Source organism: Buteo buteo, chromosome 2 (assembly GCF_964188355.1).
Source record: "Buteo buteo chromosome 2, bButBut1.hap1.1, whole genome shotgun sequence".
Taxonomy (NCBI): Eukaryota; Metazoa; Chordata; class Aves; order Accipitriformes; family Accipitridae; genus Buteo; species Buteo buteo.
In genome coordinates, this window is record NC_134172.1 from 46,570,733 (window position 1) to 46,597,157 (window position 26,425).

Below are 26,425 nucleotides of genomic sequence, written 5' to 3' on the forward strand. Positions count from 1 at the left end.
CTTTGGTTTCTGTTGTCTCATTTTACATGGCTTGTCATTAGTATTTTACCCACTTGATGGAATGCAGGTTTATATGGATATCGTATGTAATGATAGCAGATATGAGATTGCCATGCAAGACCTTAAATTTTAAAAAGAGCTATCTGGCATCCAGATGTCAGCTTTTTCATTTCTGTCCATTAGTGAAACAATTATGGTGTCTGACCTCTGAAAACAGGTTCTCGTCTTCAGTTCCTTGAGTTGCTGTGTGAGCCACTGGAGGGCACTGGTGGGTAAGTGACCAGTTCCCCCTGCCCGCAGTTACTTTTCTTCCCATTTATTTCTGAATTTCCTTAGGTTCCTGTATGACTGCAGCTGTCTTACACTGTGTTCCTTGTATTTGGAAATGCTTATAGTTCAGCACCAGATGCATGTGTTGTAGACCCACTGGAAGTGAGAGAAGGAGCTTGCTATAAAACACCCAGCACCTTACTACCTCTGCCCAAGGCCATGTCTTGCCTGTCATCTAACACCCTCCCAGTACAGGGCAACAGCCACTACCTCAGCTCTTGAACGATCTGGTCTGGGAGATCTTTCAGCACCACTTGGGTTCCTGCAATGTGTGTCCAGCAATGCTCGTTGGTGTTGCGTCTTGAAGCTGCAAGAGCCTGGAAAATGATAAGAGCACATTGTGTTCAGTTTTGTCAGTTTTTACGTCAGCTAGAGGGGTGGGAGGTGTCACAAGTGTTTAACCAGGGAAAGGAAGGTCTACTATTTAGTTGTGGGGCACCATATTGTAAAAGAAGTATCGGGGTTTTGATGAACAGAATAACGCACTGTCTGCCTGAAAGCCTCAAAGCCTTTCACAAAATGAGAGCAATGTCCTAATTTCCCATTTACGGACAGGGATACTGAAACAGGTGGAGGTCATTGCCTAGCCAACCTGTGACTGGGTGCATTTTATTCCTAATTTTAAGCCAGAGTTTCAGCCATTAGGTCATTTCTCATTGTACTTTTAGCTCAAAATTGTATTTATTTTAAGAGTGCATGAACACAACTAGTAGAATAAATATGTAGGTATCTAAAACATAGCATCCAAAGGGCCTTTAATTCTAGTAAGTCTGAGTCAACAGGGAAGTAAAAAACATCACAAGAGAATTAGGATGGATACATTTCTTTCATATGGGCATTATCTTCTGAAGGGGTAGTGCTTTCTCACTAAATCAGTGCTTACAGGCTGGGTGTCTTTGATAGTCTGACTGTAAATATCACCCAGGCTGGCCCTGAGGTACAGGAAACACGGCAGACAAGAACGCAGTTTCCAATGACCTGTGCTGATGCTGCTTCATAATGCTCCCACCTGGGACTTCATTGTAAGGCTGGAGTCGTATGAATGAAGTGCATAGATATCACAGGGGCTGGTTAATGTTGAAATAAAATGTTGTCCCAGAACACGTAGCACTTCATATTATTAGAAAGTGTAAAACTATTTCTCTTCTGCCTGCCTCCTGGCTGCACGGAGTTTTCTCTTGTGATTTGCCATGAGCTGATAGAAATCTGAGCACTAAAAGGTAACACTTCTATTTTGAATAATGGATGAGAAGAGCATCTGCCTTCAGTCCCAGCACGTGCAAAGGAGAGGTGTTTGGCATTCAGATTAAATGAAACCTAGTTCTCTTAATCAGTCTGTTCTGACTTGCTTTCTGATTCCTGTCCATATGCTTTGGGTAGGGACTTTCAGATACTCTCAGTCTATCAGCCTAGTCCTGCTCTTATTGAAAGCAATTGCAGAACTGGGTTTTAGGAGGAGAACAATAGGGTGATGCCCAGCAGAATGGTATTTCTGTCAGAGTTCCCCATGCATAAATTGAATTTACCTATTTGTTATATTTACCCATTACCTACAGTATCTGTTTTAGAGAGATGTTGTGAAGGGTAATTGTAGGGAGCACTGGGAACCATATGTTGATTATTTCAGTAAGTTACTAGAAACAGCATGAATTACTGCTTTTAAATGCATGTCCTTCTTGTAACTCATGCTGAAGAAATTAGTGAGTAATAAATAAAGCACAGCTCTGACCTGTGAGCAGTCTTAATTGTTTAGGTAGGGGCGACTGCCAAAGTCTGGTCAGTATAATCCACATTGCACTCTGTGATGTTAGTGCTGCTTGTTGTCACTACACTGTGTTTCATTTTCTTACCTGGATGGGAGTCATTTAAGTGTCTTTCACCTTACAGCTTTTCTTTGTATCTATTCCAGCTTCCCTGTCCTCTTTATGGAGCTGCACCTGTATGTGCTATCTTGTAGCGAACCTTAAGAAGCGTTCTTCATATCAAAAGGTGGCTGTGTGTATATGCACATGCATATGCTCATCTATACAGGTAAACCCTTACCTACCTTCTGTTGAATGTTTGTGTGCACAAGTAAGCCTTGTAAGGGGCTGGGAATTTTGCACAGGCTTTTAGCAAGGATGACAGGAGGACTGATGTTCAGGTGCCTTTGCACCAGCTGTGTCCATCCATTCATTTAAAACTGTTTTGCTATGAAGCTAGGGCATAGATCTCTTCCAGACCATCCTACAATCTCTGGAATGGCAGTAAGTCAGCTTGGATTAATTGAAAACATTGCTACTATTTTAGGGGAATATTATCACATCTATGCCACTGGCCACTGAAGCTCTGAAATGCCACATTTGTAAAAAACAGTGTATATTCCATGTTTAGGTAAAAATAATAATGACATTAATTGAACTAGTTTGCCCTTTCTTTCTCCAAATCCAGGTTCATTATAAACCCCATTTTAAAAATTGCAAACTACTGCATCACATTCTTGTCACTGAAACATGCTTCAGCTCTCAGTGTGATAGATTCTTTCTGAATAGTTTCTTTTGAGGACTTAGTGAATATCTTTCAGTTTGATGATTACTGAGCACAGGCATGTGGTGGGCTCAGGAAGTACAGCCTTGGGGATTTTTAGTTTGCTTTTTTGCTTTTTGAAGGCTGCAGAGAACTGGAAAGCGAGCCAAATCTGCTAGCAAGCACTGGCTGGGTTCCTGATCTATGTAAATAGTAACATAGAGATATTTATGAAGCATTAGTTAGTATTTAAAATGCAAACTTCAAACACAAAATACTTGCATCACATCCCAGTTTCTGTAAGCCTTATTTTTAACATGCTATTCTTTTTTGTGGTACCTACTTTTTATTGTTGCATCAAGGATAAACCAAAATGTATTGTGATACATGATTTTGAAGGCTCAAAATACTGACTTGAAAGCATTTTAGCAAAGTGAGCTCAAAACAAGCTGCTCTGTATCGTGATAGCTGAGCAGAAACAGCCTCAGCTGTGCCTGTGCTTTGGATTAAAGCCCAGGTTTTGTACAAATGTTTTTAGTGGTGTATTTAAACCCAGTTTGGGGATTTTTCTAATTTTAACTTACTGTGCAGAGTTGCATTTGAATGTGACAAAGATGCTTCATTGGGGGGGGTGTGGGGTGGGTTTTTTTGTTGTTTTTGTTTTTTGTTTTTTTTTTTATGTAGCCTTCATCAGCATGATTTTCTCCAAGCTTTAAGTTAGGTCATAATTGCAGTAGCACTTAGTCATGACAGTCTACCCTTGTCCGTGTTTAGTCTTATCCTCCAGTTTTCTTCATCTGCACTTTTTTTCAGGTTGTAGGCTACTACAGAGAAGGAATACCTTTTGTTATTCCCAGAATTTTAGCCAGCATGGCAAAAAAAGATCAGCATATTGCCATCTGTGTTTAGCCCTGTCTTATGTTTGTTGCCCATTAGAGAGGTTAAGGGTGGAATAAGGACTTCCAAACTTTCATGCTGTTGGGTTTAATCATTCTGCCACTTACGTCTTTATTCATCTATTCACTGTTTTAAAACAGCAGAAGCTCAAGTTTTTTCTTAGTGATACTGCCTGGTGCAGTTGCTCAGGCCACTTTAAGTCTCTAGAATATGTGATCACACCACAATCTTGGTACCTAGCAATGATCTTCTTCACCCAGCCAGAGTGCTTAAACTTTATAACAAAAGCTGCTTAAGTAGATTCTAATGTATTCCTACTCTAGAGCCATAGTATCCTACACTTAACCTTTAGTGTACCTAGTTACAATACTCATTTAAATAATCTTTTTTTTTTTCCCCTCAGAAATTTTGTCTCCAACTTATCCATGACTATACATTATTCACAGATATATTCTGAAACTTGTAATTTGGGTGCTTGTAACCATCTGGCAGAGGAATGTGCAGTTACCCAGTATGACAATTTCTAGGTGTAGCTTTTCTTGCAAAATACAATGTGATTTTCTTGACAGTGCTGGGCATTCTCAAGCAGCAGAGGTGTTTCCTAGCAGGCACAATTAGCTTTCTGAAAGCAATCAGATTAGAAATGTGAGAAGAGAGTGGAATGGGGTTGGACTGCCTACCCTACAGGTAAATTGTTTTAAGTGTGACTTGTATGTACTATGTGTGGAGAAGAGAGGGAACAGAATTCAAAATATTGCAGTTGTTGGAAAATAGGGAGTGAGACCAAGTCAGTTTTAACCAGTGCGAGAGCTGGTAATGCAAGAACATGCACTAAAATGCAGGACGAGTGAAGTCAAAGCTGTTGAGGAGTGATTCGAGCCCCTTTTGGCCTGTCATTCTGTACCAGGCACAGCTTCACAGTAACAGCTTAGTGCAGCAATGTTCTCTTCAAAACAAAAACCTGGGAAATGTCTCCTCAGAGAACTAAGCAGTTGCTCAAGTGGAAGAGAGATTTCACAAGCACACTTGGTATTATCAAATTGCACTGAGATATATCAATTGCTGTTGAAGTTCCCCCTCCCTTCCATGTATCACTCTCCAAGCAAGAGATGGAAAACTCTTCAGATGAGAAAAATATGTTGTTCATGTACTCTAGACAGCTTACACAGAGGAAATATGCAGTTTACTCACTTTGCAGTAGGATTATAAGAGTTCAGAAAAATGCAGATAGTCATGAGAAAGGCTGGCAAGGGAAATAACTGTAACCTCCTTGGGGTAAAGACCCCCATTCTTTCTTGCACATGCTGCATTTAACAAGTGAGGAATAATGAGAAGCGTTGGCTACCTCTTCATGAGTTCGTGATTTTTCTCAGAGCTAAACTAAGCAGGATTAGGTCTGACTAAGTACTCGGAGATAAGCCTTCAAAGCAAAGCTCCTCAAAATGTTCTTCCTGAAATTCTGCGGGAATTTTCTTCCTTCTCTCTTGTGAATGCAGATTCAGAGCTAGAAGTGGGAGCCCTAGTAACAGCAAGGTACCCATAACCTATTATTAAGGTTTTTGTGTGATCTTAACAACCAAATATTATAACGCTACCAGCAGCTGTGGCCTGGTGTTACCAGAGGTTGAGGTTAAATGATAGAAATTGAGCAAGAACACTCCAGGGACATTCCTGACTCCTGGTGCATTTTTGTCCATCTAAAATAGGTCCTTATCCACAAATGAGCTGGAATTCTTGCTGGTTCCTTCCACCTGAGAAATTGTGTGTTGTATACAAGCTCTCCCCAGCACAAAGCCAGCATCACTGGTTTTCTCCTTGCTACTGCAATCAATTCTAAAGTGAAGAGTAGGGGACTTGGTTACATGATTTGTGAATTATCCCATATTATGGTGATGGGGGCACAAGAAGCACTTCTGTGAACTGATCGCATTTAGATAGAACCTGTCATGTCAGCACGCGGGCTGAGTCAGAGGAGCATCCAAGAAGTGGTAAGCAGGTACTGGGAGGTTTGAACATCTCTGTTCTTCTAATGTTGGGACAGTAATTAGGCCCAGACTGGATGTTAGGAAGCAGAGTGAGTGGAAAGGCTTGGTATGGGAAAATTTGAGACGCACAGCTCCAGGTACTTTGTTTTAATTACTGAGTTGGACTAGACTGATTTAAAACTCACTATGTTACAGTGACTGGGAACTCTGCACCAGGTAATCAAGCCTCGGATGACTCCCTCTTGAATGCATCACTAGAAATGACAATGCGGTTTATTGTCACGGAAGTTATAGGGTAAATAAGCAGGGAACCTAAACTATTTGAGGCAGCCTGCTTGAGTCAGGATGAAAGCATTTCAGCTGGGCTGTTACAAGGTAGTTTCTGGGATTGCTGACTGTGCTGAACATGTCCTAAGGAATTGGTGACTTCATTCCCCAGGACTGCTTGCTGCCTACCTGCCTCTGTGTGTTAAATTCACATTTTAAAAAAGGAAATGCATGCACGCACACAAACAACACTTGAACAGGGAAAATGTTTGATTTCCAAGTCTGCTTTCAGTTGCGAAGTATTAGTGTTAACATACAATTTCTCTCTGTTCAATGCAGTTTTCTTGGGTTTACCTAGTCACAAGTCTTTATGTAGCTAGATAGAGTTTTGGAAAGATTATTTTGCTTTCAAAAGCATTATCTGGCTTGAGATGATTCGTAAAATATATTGAAGTCCAGTAGGCAGATCTCAAGAAACAGCTGACCTTCATATGCATTTTGATATGGATTTGGAGTGTTTGGGGTTGGTGGTGATTTGGGTTGGCAAATTTTTTGTATTTTCTATACTGCCTTTGAGCAAACACAGCTTACTGCATCTGCTTTAGTCCAGTATTGCTGACTGATTATATTGCGTTGGTGGCTTTTTTTGGCACAACTTATGTCAGGGAATTCACTACCACACACACACAGCTTCTCTGTGTAGTGCGAATGGAGAGACTATGCCTCTCTCTGTCCCTCATCTTACAGCTGATGCTTGCTAAAAGTTATTTTCAATCACATTAATGGAATACTGTGAAATAATGGTTTCTTTTTCAAGGCAGGGATACATATAGAGCAAGTATGTGGGGGATGTAGTCCTTCTAGACCTGCCACTTCTTCACTTCCCCATATTTGGAGGTGAACTTGAACTGTATCTCTCGCACTCAGATGAGGTAGACTGTGGATCTGCAACTCCTCCATTCCCCTCTCCTAGAGAGGCATTTGTCATGCATCTTCATGGCTCGCTTTCTGTGCTTTTGTAAGAAGACACGATTTAATACTTGTCTTTGTAGTAGAGATGCTTTCACCAGCATCTTTTTTTTTCCCCTTTTCTGTGTGTGTTTTTTTCTTCTTGCTGGTTGCCTTACACGTGGGAGTAATTTTGCGGGCTGCAGGATGTCACCTATAACTCATCTTCCAGTTAGATAGATACCTTGAAATACCCCTTAAAATATCTGTGTCATTCATTGCTATTTATTAAGATAATTTATTAAATCGTGCACTTCAGCACTGATGAACTTAAGTAATCCCCTTACTCATCTTTCTCTTACTTGTGTATTACACCAAGAAATCCTTCACTAGTGAATTCAGACAGCCCATAAAAGTCAGCTTCTAGCACAAGAGGGACGCTTGTATGCAAGAAATAATCTCAGATTTCAACAAAGTAACACCTGGTTTGAATATATCCTTGCTAACTTTGATGTTTTTCCTTTTACTGCCTGCTTGAACAATGAATCATGAAAATATGACATCCCGTATTAGTACTTCACTGAAATAGTAATCATAATATCACTTAAAAAGAAAGCACAGCAGTTTGATGCATGACCTTCATTTGCACACACTGATACAGCTTGTTTCCTGATTGAATCCTTGCGAGGAACGCAAGTAAGAAATTATTTGATTGGCATACTTGGAGAACCATACTGCTTTTGTAAGATCATATATTTTATATATTTAGTGACTACTTTTTTTTTTTTTTAAAACAATTGTCTGAGTCTAGGAGACATTCTTTCAATTATATAGGTATGTCTGTGTGTGTGTGTGTGTGTGTGTGTATATATATATATATATATATATATAAAACCAGTTTTCTGATGTGCTGAGATGAAGGTTAAGCTATTGCACTACCTGTCCTCATCTTCCTTCATAGTCTTTTAAACTATTGGTCAATTCCACCTGAACATGACAGAGTAGAAGAGTACTAAAAGATGTGAAATTCTTGTAAATGCCAAGAAAATGTGCTAACTGAGGATACCCTCTTAGTAGAAAAAAGCTACATGGAGTAGATTGATCTTACAAATACCCCCACTGCAGCAAGTACTTCCAATGGAGTCTGAACTTTCTTGAACATTAAGGTGAGCCAACCTCAAATTTCATAGGAAACGCAGCTTTTTAATTGTGGGGCTTATGGGGACATCTGTGTTATAACAAATGTCATGTCAGAATTGTCTCATAGTTAGCATTAAGCTAGACATTCATAAATATATGATGGACTTAATTCACCTCGATATTAGTAATTAGAACCACATCAGAGCATCCTCTACTTACTCCAAATCTAATACTGTAAACCACAGGGCTGTGCCAATTCACATAATTTAAATACCTAGGTAATGAGGATGCCCTCAGTAGAAAGGCTGTATTTTAGCTGCACTATGAGCAGTTAGTAAAATCCTTCTTGATATGTTTTTTTCTCATGGTTCAAAGAGCTTAGCCTAACTCCTATCAGCTCTTCTTTAAATCTCCTAAAATCCCTAAATGAAAACCTTCCTTTCTTCTGAAATTCTTTTTTCCCTCACTGATCTAGCAAAGAAGCATTATACGTGCTCAGTAGCTAGTTAGGAGGGTGATAAATGACTTGACAGGATAAGCTTTCTCAAGACATGTCATAAATAGGATAAACCTTTGTTCTGAGGAAATTCCAGTCCCTTCAGAATTCAGCCCATCATCCATCCTCTGACTGCTCTGTAGTCTGATACCATGCACCGTTCTCACACAGCCCAAAGCCTGCAGTTTTCAAAGCAGACTAAGTGAATAGAGAAATTTAATAAAATTTGGCTTTCTGATTAATTTAAAAATTCCAGCAGGTTTTGCTAGACAGGCAACAGAAAACACTCTGTTCCCCATAAATACATGCAGCCATAATGAAGAAATCATTCTCTCTTCTATTTATCTCCTGTTTCTCCAAGCTCCTATTTCTCTTGCAATAGCTATTTTCAGGATCCTAGAACAGAAGAATGTACTAAGTGTCTTGCATCTCTGCAGCTATTTTTTCATGTACTGACACAAGACTTAACCAGGTATCAGCAGCTTTGCATGCTGGTTTTGTGCATATCTGTTAACACTAATGCTATGAAAGCATCCAATAATTATTTATAGTCATGAGCAGTGCTCTGTATATTCTAAAACACTGGTGCCTGTGCCTCTGTGTCCTGCTTTGAGTTAAATTTGACTGTGTTTTGTGCTAGGGAGATTTGTTTCTTTGGTTTTGTTTTGTTTCAGGGCTAAGCTGCAAGCAAGTTGATGCCAGAAGTTATGAGGTGGCTGTAAAGTCTCTCCCTAAACATGGATGATGTTGTGATGAAACCGTGGTGGAGTTGTTCAGTCTTTCATTAATTATCTAAAACCAAATATAACTGACAATTGTTGAAGGTGATCTTTTCCTCCAGCTGTTTTCCACTGTATAAACGTTACCTGCTGTGATTTACATAAACACTTAGGCAAATACCATCCTCAAGGAGTAGAAAACATACATGTCTTCAGTGGAAATGTTTATATTGTCAAGTACTATAATCACTAGTATGTGTTTGTGCCATAGTAATATTTAAAGGTCTATGGAGGACCGGTGACCCCAATGAAAGTATTTATGAGTGTGCCACAGGCACAGCCTGTCTGGACACACTTGGGGGCTGAATAAGCTCCTTCCTCACACAGCATGACACTGGACACTCCTGAATATCCAGGTGACTTGTGATTTGCAGGTGTGAGAAGGCATGGCCACGAGCTGCACTTCGAGCTGTGCTTGCAGGCTTACTGTAGAGAAAGGCAGCTGAGGGCAGCTGAGGAGCAGCCTGTGAAATAAAATATGCACATACTCTTGCAGGTGCATTACAGATTTGAGGTCCCCGACCCCAAAGTTTGAAAACCACAACTCCAATTATGAGAAGATTTGTACTTCTCACTACAAACTCTTCTCTTAATTTGAGTAGATGCGCTCTCTGCCCTGAAGTTAAGCATACATGTACAGCGTGCAGGGACGGTGTTCTAAGTACAAATTGGCCCTGGAGGAAGTAAGCATTTTTCCTCAGCACAGTATCTAAGACACGGTTGTGTTTCAGGGCTGGGAGGGATTTTTAGATTCCCAGAGCAGATAAACAGCTGGTGAAAGGCTAATGCACAGAAAATACATGGCTTATGTACTTCGTGATTTCTTTTCTTAGCACAGTCTCTATAACCAAACAGTTTACTTAGTGTTATGATAATGGGTTTCAAAACTGAAAAAAAAGAAAAATTCTTAAAGTCAGCATATTACTGTTGACAGCATGGAGTTAATTCTCTGTATGGCAGTGCATATGTTCTAAGACAGCTTTTTGGCGGGTAAAATGTCTGTGTGTCTACAGTCAGGCCTTTGTCCTTATAATTCAAGTAAGCGTCATGTAAAGAAAGAAATATTTGCAAGAAAAGGAGTACAGAATATAAGCAGCTAAAATTTGCATTTTCCAGCATTAGGGTAGTAACATGTATGTGATGATCAAATGCCATGCAATCATTACTCAGACCGTAGCTTCAATTGGTATTGGTTTTACGTTTGTTAATTTTGAGGTGCCCAAGCTGCAAAACCAAACAAGCCTAGTGTTCAGTAACACCATGTACACACACAGATCCTCTACAGATTTGCAGAATAATAGCCATTTTGAAAATATGGGCATCTCATCTATTCTGTCTCTGTTGCAGCAACATTAGAAGATCCAAGTATCTCAATCATGAAAACCATCATTACTTTGCAAAATACTGGTTCATACACAGTTAGGCATGTCTATAGCACATGTCACTACCAAAGTACAAATCAAGTATTTCTGGTTTGGGTTAGTAGAAATCAGCTTTTCCGTACGGTCATAAGCCGCAGAAGAGTAATATATGTTATTAATTGTTTACTTAAATGTGTTTGTAGCTCAAAGCCTACACTTTGCTGATTCCGAAAAGCCATTAGGAAATATTCCAAATGTTTCTTGATTTAATGCTAACTAAAAATATCTCATCCTCAGATTAGCACAGTGGGATGTCAAGGGTGAGAATATTTGTCCTGGACATCCGACATGAATCCATATTCCTTACGTAAGACCTGGGTTCCACAAAAGTACAATTCCTTTCTTGCCCTCTTCAGAGTAAGTTCCCTTGGCTTTCTTAGATCACTCCTAGGTCATTTAAAAACAGTAGCTTTTTATTGTTGACTGAAATCTGCTGATGACCAGTGAAAAATCTCAATCACCTTTCCTTTTTTATGTTTACTTGTTTTTCTTGCCTAAAAAAAAAGTCTGAATAACTTTGGCATTTGAAAATTCTAGGATTTGGGAGGGGGGAAGGGAAGCTATATTTCAAAAACAGAAAACCAGTTCAGGAAATTCCAGTCAGCTCTGCTCCTTGGGCCTTTGAGTCTACTTTAATTAGCACTTCCAGTTGGCCAGATTGTTGCTAAGATGGTAGTTCTAGAGAGCTTGATCAGTAATCTCAAAAATGTTGATACCTCAGGATTTGAGAACCAAACCAGCTTAAATGGAAGAATCTGTTAATTAGATATTGAGATGTTCAGGAATAAGCCATTTACTTAGAAACTTGATAATACTTCTGTCAGCTATTTTGCTTTTACTAAAACATTTACATTGAAAGGCTTCACTAAATTACATATTTTTTTCTACTCACAGTTTACTTTATTATAATAGTTGACGAACAGAGGTTACAATCTTGACTGGTGTTTAAAAGCTTCACCAATCCTTCCCTTGAAAGGTTAACTTAAAACACAGAAAATGGGCCACCTTCTTCTCTCTTGGTAGTTCTGTAATAAAAGGTTGATTGTTCAAGCAGCAGCATTCAATTATTTTGCTTCTGATGCTATCTACATGTAAAAAAATCTAGCTAAGCTCAGGTGGTCCCTGCAGGCTTTCCAGTTCTAGCCTTCAGTGCAAGGATGCAAACCAAAAAATTAGAGCCTCGCAGTTAACATTCAAAATGTAAAGTGTTATGTTGTCAAGTTAAAGAATGAAATTTGCTTCCTGGAATATCAATGATATAGAAAAGCTTCTGGAGTGTTTGCCATTTTTTTAGTAAAGTTTATTCTTCGAATATGTTTGCCGGAGAAAAATGTGCTAACTAAGGAGTTCAGAGTGGCAGCCAGGGTTCAGGGAAGTTGCTCAGAGATGTAGCTGTCCCATTCTTATGGAATTAGTCATAATACTAGACCTCTACAACAGACATTGAAAATTTATGCTATATTAATAGATGTAATATAGTTGAAACAGAAAACAAATGGTTCCCTATCTGTTTTACTTCTTTTTCCACAGGACCTGGGATACTCAAATGATAGATTTGCAGACCAAAAGCAATGAAACTTATTGCTCTGATTGTGATGGTTGGAAGAGAAACAACACTGACCTCAAGAAGTTTAGGGAGCAAAATAAATACAGAGTTTTAGCATTATGCATCAAAACTGAGACCACTGAATAACATCCTGGAAACGTGGTGAGAATAGACATCCAGTGTAAAATAAATCAGCTCTCAAAAGAGAGAGTGATGTGAATGACTCAGACCATTCTGAAATTTGTATTAATTTTGCTATTGGCGTAAATTTTAGTCCCACATTTACTCACTTTTTACTTACTGATCTTATAGGTGGGAAACTGAAAAGACAGGAGTCTTTCAGAGGAGAAAATCGATGCTGTTACAATGGATCCTCACGAACAGCACCTCAAAGTGGCTCTGGCATTGGAAGGAAGCTTGGCAGCACTGAACAATCAGATAAAGCACTTTTTATTTGCAAGCCAGTTGAAGCAGGTCTCTAAACAGACCAGTGCACAGATGTGTTCTGTTCCTTTAAAATCTCAGCTCTTACTTAAGAGAAAGGGATCAAATAGGAATGCAACCAATACAGAAATGCTGGTAACTCCATAAAAAATGATGGTTTTGCCAAAAAGTGTAAAATTCCTCGTTCATGACTGAGATGCTGTGTTAAATGCTTTGAGTTCATGGTTTGCTAATGGTCTTTTTTTTTTTCCTCACAAAGAAATTATATGACCTGTCTGTCATGTCATATGCTGAGTGGCTGGCATCTCACTCTGACGACCTGCAGCTGATGTTTACAAAACTCTGCTGGATTTCTTCTGCCATCTTAAATAAAAAAGTCACCAGCACCTATGAGTACACGGAGGCTCCACAGAGCCCAAGCCAAGACACACATTCCAAGAAGCCCATGGAGCCTGTGCTGTGACACACTTACACTGTGAGTGGAGGCACAATCATGCACAAGAACCAGTTCCTTTGGGTAATTCACGTTTCCCATATTTCTGGGAGAAACTCTGTCCTCCTCCTCCTCCTCCTCCTCCCTCCCCAGCTGATTCAATCCCTTGTGGAAAGGTAATACTGCAAAATCCATTCTTTGTTAGCCAGTGGGAGAGCAGCAGTAAACAATTTGAGGACAATAGCCACCAGACATATGGAAAACACTTCATTTTTACTGAGCTGCCACATGCAAATTCTTTGCTAACGAGAATTCGTGAACGTTGAAAAAAAACTATAACCTGCTTTCTTGTTGTTGAAACACCATACTTTTTGCGGAATGGAAGATTGCTTTAGAAGCTCTTAAATGACCCAGAAATGATATTTTTTTTTTCTTTAAAGGCGACAGTTTAGACTGGAAAAGTACTAAAAAATATAGGTTAGGGAACAGCATGACACTGTCAGGTAGTAGGCCAATAATGACCTCATTCTTTCCACTTCTAGTGACCTTCATGGCTTTTTAAAAGTCTTTTGCATCATGGAGACTCTTGGTTGTTTAGCAGATCCTGGCTAAATCCCCATTTCCAGCTCTGAGAGGGCTGCGGTACCTCCTAACCTCTCGTTCCCCGCCCGTGGCACTTCGTGGGCACTTCTCTCCCAACAGCGTGCCACCGATGAGCGATGGCAGCCAGCGGGGACGACAGCCCACAGTGCCAGCACGTCTCCCGTCAACGTTTGCTGCCCGTGGAGCCAGGGGCGACAGTCTAGACGGACGACGATGGCAGGGGGCTGGGGCTGGACCCCCCCAAACCGCGCTCACCCGTGAGGCTACGGCACGGTTTCCCGCAGGGTGTTCTCCCAGAGCATGGCCGGCTCCGCTCGGCTCCTCGCCCGCGCTGGAAGCGGACGTGGTCCCAAGGGGGTGCGAAAGTCCGGGAGGCCAGGCGATGGTTTCAGAGGGGCCCCGCCTCGCCCCCTCAGAGGGCCCTTCCCTAGCGCCGGGGAACCCCCGCAACACCGGCCCCGGGCCGGCGTCCCCCATACGGGCCTTGGGCGGCCGGTCCCCAGCACCCGCCCCGTAACGCGGCTGCCCCGCTCCCGCCCCGGGGAGCGGGGAGGCGGGGGGGGGCAGCTACGGGAGGGCTGGGCGGCCCCCTGGGCGGGCGGCCCCCCGCCGGACCCGCCTCCCCGCCCGGGGCCGGGCGCCGAGCACCCTCCCGCCGCCCCTCCGCGCTGAGGCGAGGGGCTGCCCGCGGTGCCGGGGCCACACAAAGCGGCGCGCGGCGGCGCCTTTCCCGCCGCCCCTCAGGCGGCAGCCGCCCCCTCCTCCGCCGGGCTCGGGGCCGGCCGGGCGGGCGGCGCGGGGCAGCCCCGCGGCGCCGAGGATGGAGCCGCCGGTGCCGCCGCCTCAGGAGCCGCCGCCGCGCCCTCGCTCCCACACGGTCACCACCACCAGCAGCTCCTTCACCGCCAACCTGTCGGCCAGCTCCAGCACCCTCGCCTACGACAGGGAGTTCCTGCGGACCCTGCCCGGGCTCCTCATGGTGACCGAGATCGTGAGTGTCCCCGGGGAGGCGGCGGCCATGGAGCAGCCGGGCCGGGGGGGTGCGCGGAGGGGCGGGGGAGCGTCGGCCCGGCCCAGGGCGCTCGGCTCAGGTTTTCGGGTCGCCGCCGAGGAGGGTTCCCGCTGCCGTTTGGAGGTCGGGCTGTTTCCTCTCGGGTCATCGTCGCCTGATGCGGCTTCGAGGGGTCCGTACCGGCAGGTGAAGCGGAGGGAAAGGGCTTGGAAACAAAGACGGGCGGGGGCGGGGAGGGCACAGCGCTCCCGCCTCGAAACTGTCGACAGATGCAAAAGTAGTACAGGGCACGTGCGGTCTCCCGCAGCGCTTGCGGTATCATCACCTCCTGTAGCGGAAAAACGAGTTTTGGCAGATCAGGAACTGATTTTTGGAGGCTTTTCTTTAACTACGTTGGTTGTACACGCTTCGTACTTTATAGCGCACAGATAACCGTGATGCGAGAGTTAATTAGGCAACTTACCTTCGTTTTGTAGGTCAATAAAAAACGTTTCCTTAGGCTCTTAGTGGTTAGATACACCTGGCCAGAGCGGGATAGGAACTAACACCTTTTGGGTTTGGGAGTGATTTTATTTTTTGCAGGTACTTTATAAGCTGCAAACGAACATACAGATGGCCAGGCAGTATGGGGTTTAGTCATTTGTCTTAGTGGTAGGCAGTGAACAACGCAACACTGGGATCCCTCTGCAGGCCTGCCTGCTCTCGGTGTCTTAAGCAATAAATACTCAGCATCTCCGCTTAAAATAATGCATTTCTTTTTAAGTCTGCTCATCTACACTATTAATAGTTAAGGTACTTAAAGAGCTGGTTGCCCCAACAAATTTTTTGAGTTTCCTGTGTGATGATTTTGCTTTGATGATGCTGGAAGGATTAACTTATCTGACCAGATTCATTTTCAAGGCTTGAAAACATTGTGCTTCACCAGAGCAGTGGAACGACTGTTGGTTTTGCTGACTTCAAAGTTAAAATAACCAAGCAAAGCTTCAGGCTGAAATGCGGTGTAGGACCCCTGGCAGGAACTGTGCCGTCAGAGAGAGGACGTGGATTGAGATGGCAGCTGCTGTGCAGGCAAGTAGTGGTGAGGGTGTGAAGTCAGAGCCTGCTACCAGCTGGTACCTTGTATGCTGGCATGGTTGGGAATTCTGGCCATCTTTAGTAGGTAGGTGATTGTAGGCTTGTTTCAGTTGTTAAATACAGGGGATGTTTCACCATCGGAGTTGTGGTAGATCTGTGAATAAAGAAGACTCAGTTTTTGAAAGAAAAGCTGCTTGCTTTTCCATTCTTTTTCAGTTACTAATTACAACAGAACTGTGAACCTTTCCTGTACTTTATCTGAAGAGTGATCCCACTGTAGATTGTTAGAGAGGAGCCCAAGGCTTTTGCCAAGCCCTGCTGGAAGTTACATGGCCACAGGGCATGGACAGGCTCTTGCTTACTTTTTGTGGGAATTGTGCTTTCTAGTTTGTGTTGACAGATGATGATATTTGTGTAGCTTACCTTTCTAAACAGAGTGATGATGGTTTTTAGGGGGACTTTGTTTCTTGTTGGCCATTCTTGACTCCTGGAATAATTATAAAATCTTCAGCCACCATTTTGAGATGCTTGAGTCCACTAATATTGACATTTAGAGACAGCTTTGGTTTAAGTTTCATAAGTACTTGAGAACACATTTACCAGCTTCAGAAAGAACCTCAATGCTACTTGACTTTGTAGGCTAGTGTAGAGTTGTGTCTGCGCTACAGGCTTTCACTTATGTATTTTTATTGATCAACAGTGTGAAGATGTACAGTTCCTGGCCAACTCAAAGGTGCCAACAGAAGTCTCTAATGTAGATGAACTTATACTGGTATGTGATGAGGTATTTGAGAGAGTGGAGGGCAGTTTTACTATGAAGTTGAAAGCAATAAGGCAGGTCCTACAGAAGTAGAGTATTGCTAGAAAGTGCCTTTGAGGAAATACTTCTGGTTCTTAACCCCACTTATTTTAAAGCAGGTAGAGTAACAGTTCTTCTGTGAAATTCAAGGAGAAGAAAAACATTAGTGAATACCTTGATGTGGAATTAACTGAAATAAAACCAGTTATTAAAATCAAATAGGTGAGTTTATATGTATGTGTGTGTATATATATATATATGTTTGTCATTGGGTTTTGATCAAACCTTTTCCACCAGTTCTGTACGTTCTTTTTTTTCTGAGAAAATGTGCTTTAAGAGAGCATGACTTGCTTTACACAAGATCTCTATTTCAAAACTGGCTGTGCATATTCAGCAGTAATGGAGTTTTGTACCCTAAATCAGTCAGTTCCTGCCTGTTCTGATCATCTTATATACATAAAAGTTGTGGCTTGCCTGCACAGATTAGCTCTTCAGGATATTTCTGACTCTTTGTACTGACCCCCAGCACACAGCATGATCCATCTGCTAAGGATTTGCAAACCTGTAAATGGGACAAACTCATATGTGTGTCTGTATTTCAGTCTCAGGAGTTTGTAGCCTGATTATTTTCAGTCTAAGCACCAAGCTCTGAGGTGCAGCAGCTGTGGTAAGAGCATACCTTTGCTTCTGCTGCTCCTGCTCTGGAGACACCTGCCAGACGGACAGGGAAGAGGACTGTTTTTAGTAATACCTGTTATCACTGCAGCGACTCATCTGCCAGACACAGCGCATATTAGGATACTATGTTAAAGCTGAGTTATGGGTGTTAAACAACAGTGCTAAATGTTCTGAGAATTTGCACTGTGGGGCTGCATAAATATTTGATTATTGCTGCTGTCAGTCAGCGATATGCATGCAGCAAGAGGAGTGCAGTCTGTGACTCCTGTCTCTGAAACTGGAGCTTTCTTCTCCGTATAGGCAAAGGGCAAATTTGTGTTATTCTTCAACGAAAGAGAATGGAAAAGCACAAAGTTACCACATAAATTAAATCTTTCAGTCCCTTAAATGAAGGATCTTGATCAGGTTTTGCTCTTACCTCCCTAATTTGGGTGCTGTGAAGATGAATTAACTGCTGCATGGACTTCCATGTGCACTGGTAACCAGCCTACTTCTGCACTGAGGCTGTGGTTTAATGGCACAGTAAATTCAGCTTAACGGCTCCTACTAAGAGATTCTTTGCAGTGCTGCAAAACACTGGTCTGCTATTAACTCAGTCTGCTGTTGCCAATTTGTTCAAAGTGAGTTAGCTTTATAAAGACAGGTTTTATGATGGATCAGGTATTATCTGTCTTTTACGTAACTGCTTTAAAGCCAGCATAAATCTGGGATGAAGTTGACTGTGCATATTCAGCAGTAATGGAATCATGTACCCAAACGTGGTTCAGATTAATTTTGTAATGCCGTTTGGCCTAGCACTGCACGCATCTAGTATGAATGAACACAGAACTGCAGCCTGAAATGTAGGCTAAATTACCTGGTGCTGACAGATTTCCTTTGCCTTCTACATCTGCCTCCATGACCAGAGAGCGTGCAAGGTTTCCTGCCACTTACTGGGAAAGAACTGGGGTCCGTTTATTTCAGTGCAAAGAACAAAATAGAAAATGCCACTGGATTTCTGAGAGGCCCCTTTGGGAACTGGCATAAAAGACAGGTTTGGTGTGTGGAAGCTCATCCAAATTACTTATATACAGAAGTAATGATGCTTGCTGAACAGGACAGGGTCTTCTGACTCAGGAAGCAGATTCACTGGCCTTAGTTGGCCAGTGACTACTGACAATGAATTTATCTGCATCTCCTTAACTTCTCTGAATGACTTCTCTGTTCATGGAATATGGATACAAATCTTTGTAAGGCACACTGAGATCTGTTGGTGAAAAGTAGTAAGACATAAGTGGTGTCACATAAAGTCTTTAATTTAGATGTCGTTCACCTGAGTTGACACTGCAGTAAAAATACATCCTACAGAAGATAATTGATACTTATTCCTATAATGGAACACATGCCCCTGCCCCCAGAGGACTTATAGTTTCAAAAGAAGGACTTATAGTTTTGAAAGAAGCAAGTATAGCGATTTCCACAGATGTCTCTTGAGTGTTTGTTTTCTGTACAGTGATGGCCCAGAAAGACTATATATTTGTCTTCCTGGGAATTTGATGGCCAGGATAAATGATGGCTAGTGATACCTTCTCAGCGCTTTAAATCAGCTTCTCAAGTCAAGCATTATGGATCACTTTGGTAAAGTGGAGAGTTTTATGGTTGCTATGGGTGTAGTTATAAAAATATTTACTTTCTAGCACGATGACATTGATTCCTTCAGATTGTTGCTTCACACCAGTGTGTTCCTAGATACAGTCTCTCGTTAAACTTGCCCTACTAATTTTAAGGCTTGCAATGGCTATTTGTCTTTAACAAAAACAAGTACTACATAGCTTGGAAGGTTGTTATGCTGGTGCTGCAAGAGAGATCTTGTGATAGTGTAAATTTTAGTAAATCGTAATTACAGCTGCATTTCTTCATGCTATTCTATGCAGATTATTCTTTGAGTGAAATGCCCAGAATAAGATAGGGACTTGAAATATAAGCCTGATAGGAGGTTACTTACATTATTGGCACCACATAAAATTATGGTTTGAATTTACATTTCTGGACAATAAAAATCGTTTTGATCACTGTTTCATTATTTTTCAAATGTAAGACCTTCAAAGGGTAATTCAGAAAAGAAATCTTGTTGAATTTGTTTATTCTAGTAGAGTGGTGAGCCTCAGAATATTAAATAGATATTGAAAGTTATGTCAGAATTAAGATATTGAGGTTACCAAAACCAGAACAACTGAACATGTCCAAATGTTTGTTCAATAGGCTTTTCCCTCCTTTTTTTCTGAAGAGATGCATCAAAATCTACTACAGATATTCAGGTTTTGAATTAAGTTAGCAATAAAATCATATAAATGTGAAGAAAACCAGAAGTAATACAGTGAGACCATGTACTGTGAAAAAGCTAAAAGACAAAAATTGTACTTATTATTTTTAAAGCTCTTCTTGCATTTAGCTTTTTCTTTTAGTCTTATGCCCTCTCTGACTGCAATTCAGAGTTTCGTGTATAGATCCCATGCTCCTCCTGCACCCCCAGTTCTTGGAATAGCCCTCAGAAACACAGAGGGAATTTCATAAAGCCTCTTTCCTCACCTGAGTAGCATCAAGAGTTTCTCTTCTGTCAGGAACAGTAGAGATTTTTTCTTTTTGTTTTCTTCTTGTAATGCAATATTTACTCGAGTCACAGTGTGTCTGCTTGCATGTAGTTGACAACACTGAGGCACCTTCTGATGATTTGCCTAGAGGAGATGTACGTAAGTGTGGTCTTAAAATGATTCACTTTGAATTACTGAGTGAAAAAAAAAAAGTATCCTGTACTAGTCAGTTACTTCATCCAGTAGCTTCACCTTCCTGTGCATGAATAAGAAAGCACACATATAAAGTCTAAGCTCTCTCCTTTGCTCTAGATCAGACAAAACTCTCACTGAAGTCAGGTTTCAGTTCTCCCTTTTTAGGTGCTGTTGTTCCACTGCTAACCTTTAGTGTAACTGTCCTTAGTGTAGTGAATACACACATCTTTATGATTTCCATCTTCCTCCATGATCATATAAATGTTTAAAGTTCTGTTTCCTTAAAAGTCTTTGGTTTCCTGGACAAGATCAGGGTGTGTCGTGGTTTAACCCCAGCCAGCAGCTAAGCACCACGCAGCCACTTGCTCACTTCCCCCTCCACCCAGTGGGATAGGGGAGAGAATTGGGAAAGAAAAAAAAAAGTAAAACTCATGGGTTGAGATAAGAACAGCTTAATAGGACAGAAGGGAAGAGAATAATAATAATAACAATAATAAAATGACAATAATAATTAAAAAAAAATTGGGAATATACAAAACAAGTGATACACAATGCATTGCTCACCACTCGCCAAACAATGCCCAGTTAGTTCCTGAGCAGCGATCGCCCCCAGGCCAACTCTCCCCAGTTTATATACTGGGCATGACATCAAATGGTATGGAATACCCCTTTGGCCACTTTGGGTCAGGTGCCCTGGCTGTGTCCCCTCCCAACTTCTTGTGCCCCTCCAGCCTTCTTGCTGGCTGGGCATGAGAAGCTGAAAAATCCTTGGCTTAGTATAAACACTACTTAGCAACAACTGAAAACATCAGTGTGTTATCAACATTATTCTCATACTAAATCCAAAACGTAACACTACACCAACTACTAGAAAGAAAATTAACTCTATCCCAGCCAAAACCAGGACATGGTGTTTCCTTGGGAAGAGAGAACTGTTTGGGGGACGCACAAGAAAACAGAAGCTTTGGGAAGTGTTGTCTGGAACATGCTCCGAGTGCAGATAGAAACAGCATTAGGACTGACATGCTAAGAAGGTGAAAATGCCTCTCAGATAGAATGCAGATATTTTACAAAAGGTCAAAAATGCAAAATATTCTCAATACCTCAAGGTTAAGGTGGAATATGTATGAAATGTCATTATCCCTTCAAGAGAAGAATGCTTTAAAGACATACTTAAATACCAGCTTTGTTCTTCTAGATGTATATATATAGGTAAATAATATATATATAAAAATGTGAGTATGTATTTATTTTTTAACTTAGTTTTTCTTTTGAATAAAGTGCATATTGGAACAGCGTGATATTTCTGCACTTGCCCCTGTTCCAATTCCACAAAAGCAGTAGAAAGTGAGTCCTTGCAGAGAGGACCAAGTCCTCTTTTCTGGGGTCAAATCACAAATAGATTTTAGCATCCATCAGACCTTTGGCAAGGTGCTTCTGTTGATGTGGCCTGTGCCAGTTCCCGTGGAAGCTGCTGGCACCAATTCACCTGTCTCTGAAAGGTGCGGCTTGGGTATAAGACTGGCAGAACTCCAGTGAAGGAAGGACTAAGTAAGGAAAGAATCAAGTCACTGCTTTCAGTGGGAGCTGGATCTGGTCCAGGCTTTACCAGATGACTTCGCTACACAGACTTGGGTCAGTCCTGGGCGTGACTGCATTTTTGCCAAGTTTGAGCACAATACCGAGCGCTTATCCTGTTTGGTTTTGCAAGGTGTGGGTGTGCAGATGACACTGATGCAACCACAAGTTTGCCGAGACAAAAATCTTGAAAGCAAACCAAAAACAGTGTCAACAAATTGGTATCATTAGAGGGATGCTGTCCTAGCACTTTGTCCTAGGCAGCCACAATGTTTCTGGTGCAATGAGAGATGCACTAAAATCAGATTTAGAACTGGGGCAACCTAAGCAAGCATGGTAATAATCAGCAAGATGATGTCAGTCTTTGGATATATCATAATCTAGTTACAAAGAACAAATATATTGAAAAATCCTAGGTAGGACTGGAAAGAGGCCATGTGGGGAAAGCAGCCTCTCTGATCACACTCTAGTAATTGCTGTTTGTGTTTAGCTGATGGTCTGATGTGCACAACTTGAAAGGAAACCTGTCAAGAACCTCTGCTTCATACCTGAAAACCAGACTGGTTTGTGTCATCAGCTTCAAATGTGACTGCTGTGTCCGGGCCTGGATTTAAAATATTAAAGGTGGCACTGTTTCACACAGAATTCATTTATGTAGCTTGAAATCTGTACAGCCACTAAGAGGGTCCCCCCCCCCCCTTTTTTTTCCCTTTGTATGTGTGCATAGTGATTACATGAAAGAGTCCCTTTAATATGTATTTTAGCACCATTTGCTCCCTTCATTCAACAGTAGTGCTATTTCCAAGGCTGTGGCTCCTGCAGCTGGTAATAGCTGAATGTGGCAGTGCAGTTTTGAGAGAACTATGAGGAACCGTAGGAAAAACTTAAAAGGAGACATGGAGAGTGTTGCAGGCAGGAATTTAAGCATTTGGGGGCAGGGGAACAGGCAAAAAAACCTTCCAACAAAAGGGAAACTTCTGCAATGTGCCTTCAAAAGGACACTTCAACTGATAAAATCAGCCTTGGTTGTCTCCTACTGGAGACAGCCACTGTAGGGCAGACTCTGGCAAGGATCACGTGCGGGGAGGGTGAATCCGTGGCTGGATGCCTGTTACTACTGCTGGAGATTTGAAAGCATAAACAAATGCACAATCGTCCTCTGCAGGCTCAGAGCACAACTATGATACATGCTAGGGAGGGTGGTGCTTTTATTCAGTCCTTAGAGGGGGAAAAAAACCGTGGAAAAATAACAGCATCTGCATTGATTTGGTTTTAGTTTAACTTCGAAACCATGATCTACCTTGCTACCAGTAACATCATATGCTGTTTCAAAGAGCTAGCGTGTGTATAGGCATATAAAAAACAATTAAAAAAATATTATTACAGCTGAAGGCCTTGGAAATTAAGAAGCGCCAGAATTGATGTTTACCCTGGCAGTGTTGGTTTGGTATTGGATTGTGTGCAGACCATGGTATCCAGTCAAAACCTGCATGATCATGTTACTTTTATAAAGAAACTTCTGTCACGGTCATTGCACAGGAGAGTTTTTCTGGGAGTGACTGGGATATTGTGCATACAGCATTGGAGGAAGGCATGTCGTGAGTAAGGAAGGGGATTATTCAAAGAGAAAGGATGGTCTCCTGGCTAATTGCTTCCTTGGAAAATTTGATTTTTGTCTTCTGCTTGCACCACAGTGTTCCTGTGGGATGCTAGATAAGGCAAGTAAGCCTTACATTTCAGTGTGCTCGGTTTTCTCCTTGTTTTCTGAATCCCCAGCTTTGGGTCTGAGATGCAAAATAAATGATTATTCGCACTTGTAGCTGAAGTCAATAGGAGCTATGTTCTGAAAAGGCAAAATGCAGTGCCGTATTAAGTGTTGTGGGGAAAAAAAGAGTTTTCCAGTGAAATTTGGCAAGAAGTACTTTTGACCTTCATTTCAGTGCACTGTCTGTAAAATTGGGATACCATACTTCTTTATCTCACAGAGATGTGTTTAATAGTTTACTAATGACCTGTGAGATAATTCAGATAACAAAGTACTTTTAAAGAGCCCAAGCAGATACAAAGCTCTGATTTGCATGCAGGGAGCAAGTCTGCAGGCCATACAAGTAAACAAGGAGAAGGCAAAATAGTGGAAGGCATTAGTTCTGAATAAGGCTCTCCCTTCTGTTACTGCATGCAGGTAGTGTTGTTGAGAAGGGGAAAGTATGTGGTCATGTAATTACAGACTATACCATAATGTATACTTAACTAATGACAGAATTAAGATGTGTGAAGAACTTCTTTCCGGCACTGTTGCATACTTAATTGAAAGTATTTCAGCATATGTTTGTGCCTGTCTCTCGTCCACTCTTCTGCCTCTTTGTCCCAAGTCCTAATTCTCCAACTCTTTCAGTTGTGGGGGTTTTTTTGGTTTTGTTTTTTTGTCCCTTCATTCCTTCAAGCCTTCTTGCCCAGCAGCTCAGGGCAACTTGCTGAAGGCCTGCTTTGCACGATCTTCATCCAGTCTGCTCTTCTTCAGACTTGACACAGACAATTAACATAGAAGATGCAGCTCCTACCGTAAGAATTTGGCAAAATGGGGCATTACGAGAGGAGGTGTGAGGCAACTGAAAGAATAGGCTCTGCTTAATACGAGACATCCATCTTTAATGGTTTCATAAAGCTGTAGGTGGACAAAACTATGAAAAACACTGTTGTATTTTAGAACAGTATTAGAAGCACTGATAGTGATACAGTGATTTAGGAGGTTATTGGTGAATATTGTGACATATTTGGTTCTTGCATTGCGGAAGGTTCTTTCTTTTAAATAAACAAATGCTTTTGGCTGAGCCGTAGGCATAGAGCAGGTTGGACAGACTTGGGTTTTGTCAGACCTACCACAGTCTTGTGATGACTCAATGAAAGATTTTTAGAAAAAGGCTGAAAAGTTCTTCAATGTAAGAAATTTGGGATGCATGGAAAAGCAGGATCTCTATTGGGATCTCTGATATTTTGAAGCCTTGCTGTGTGCATAAGCCATGTTCATTGGACTGTGCAATACAGTTACAACAGTTATTTACTATTGTGGATTGCCATTTGACCTCCAAGATGAAAATATTTCTCCTTCCCTGTGGTGTTACTAAGATATAGCACAGTACAAATGAATACATTATTAGTGTTCTTTTTTCTTCTTCTAATGCACAGGAATTTGGCTAATGACAGAGTCTGGATGCCAAATGAAAGTCGTAATGGACGGAAAGACAGTTGCCATTGGGAAACTACTATATTTAGTTTTGGAAAATCACAATCCTTATTTTACTCTTTTGAGTAGATTCTTGCATTAATGGGACTTAACTTTAAAAGGCAGTGTGCAAGAGGAAAGTAATGACCTACTTAGAGATGGCTTCTCTTGTGGTTTGTTTTCTGTTTGAATTATGACCTCCATGTGAAGATGTATAAAACCAGTTTTGAACATATGACACAGGCCTAAAGAACTATAATTGAATGGTGAGACTTACCAAGAGTGGAATAATGATAAACAACTTTTTATGTTACTATTTACATCCTCATTGTTCCATTTGGTATATTTAAAGAATTTTCCCTGTTTATCTTCTCAGCAAAAAAGGTAGGAATCTTAGCCAGGAGATTAAGGTTTCCAAACATTTTGTTCAAACTTGGGATTTCTTTCTAGACTTTGGCAATCATGAAACGTGACCAGACACTTGTACAAAGAACTTGACATTCTTTTTATGCAATAACAGAGAACTATCTAGCAAATGTTTGCCTGAAGTAAGCAAGTCAAGATAATGTGCTAAAGGTGAGATGGGGTCTCTTAGAAAGTGTTTTACCAGGTCAAGTTAAAATTAAACCGAGTACACAGCAATAAATGAGTGGAATTCTCTAAGCTTGGTTACATCTAATTTTCACTTTCTTATTAAGCTGAACAGTGGAATGCTAGCCTCAGAAAAAAAAAACAAAAAAAAAACCCAAACCAACCCAGACCAAACTATGTCTGAAAAAATTTTCATGTTAAAAACTGAGCTTTATTTCAAAATGCCTCTTCAATTTATGCCTCTCGGTTTAAAAAAGAAGGTGAAGTGCATTTCAAAAGAACACTTAGTTTTGACTTGTGTTGGTTGCTGTTTCTGTAAGATTACATAAACAATGTACGCAAACAAGATGACCCTGAGAAGAGGTGCAAATAAAGTCCAAATGAGTTGATGGGAACGAAATCAGACTAAGATCTAATGTACATAAACAATATTGTTATGAAGAGAAGGTTATAATGAATCAGTTCTTGATGGTATTAAAACCTGTTGCAAATTTCCCATTGACTTCAGTCATCCCAACATATCCGCACATGAGATGAAAAGAACATGAAAGCCTACCTACTGCGAAGGCTGTACATGCTGATTGGCACTTATATTGTTTGTCGGGCTCTTAAAGATCAGCAGCTCCTTTCCGATAGTCATTTCCTATCCACTTGTTAGCATTTGGTGAAGGGGTGGCTCTGTTGTTCCTTCCGTTCAGCGCTGGAGAGAAGTGTACGCCCAGAAACTTTCCCCACTTGTTTCTTTTGCCAACTCCATGGATTAGTCTAACAAAAGAGATCACCTCCCTTAAGACCTTTCCTGTCCAATACCTCTGTGCGGAATACTTGCTGTCAAATTAGGTTGAGATTAGGAGGAACCTAATTAACACTTTTTACCTTTTTTCTGTTGACCTACTGTGCTAAAATTGACT

General features: G+C 41.4%; 1 protein-coding gene and 1 long non-coding RNA gene across 2 annotated transcripts in view; both read left to right on the forward strand.

Moving 5' to 3' along the window:
• Positions 1-9,166: 9,166 nt before the first annotated feature.
• On the forward strand, positions 9,167-12,517 carry LOC142028659 (uncharacterized). Its single transcript, XR_012649653.1, has 3 exons — positions 9,167-9,392; positions 11,006-11,125; positions 12,299-12,517. It is a non-coding gene; the product is annotated as an uncharacterized LOC142028659 (long non-coding RNA).
• A 1,809-nt stretch (positions 12,518-14,326) lies between these two features.
• CMTM8 (CKLF like MARVEL transmembrane domain containing 8) overlaps positions 14,327-26,425 on the forward strand; it is a 36,565-nt gene continuing 24,466 nt past the window's right edge. The window contains exon 1 of the mRNA XM_075022503.1: positions 14,327-14,785. Coding sequence (XP_074878604.1) covers positions 14,615-14,785 — 171 coding nt within the window. The 5' untranslated portion in view covers positions 14,327-14,614. The remainder of the gene's footprint in view (positions 14,786-26,425) is intronic.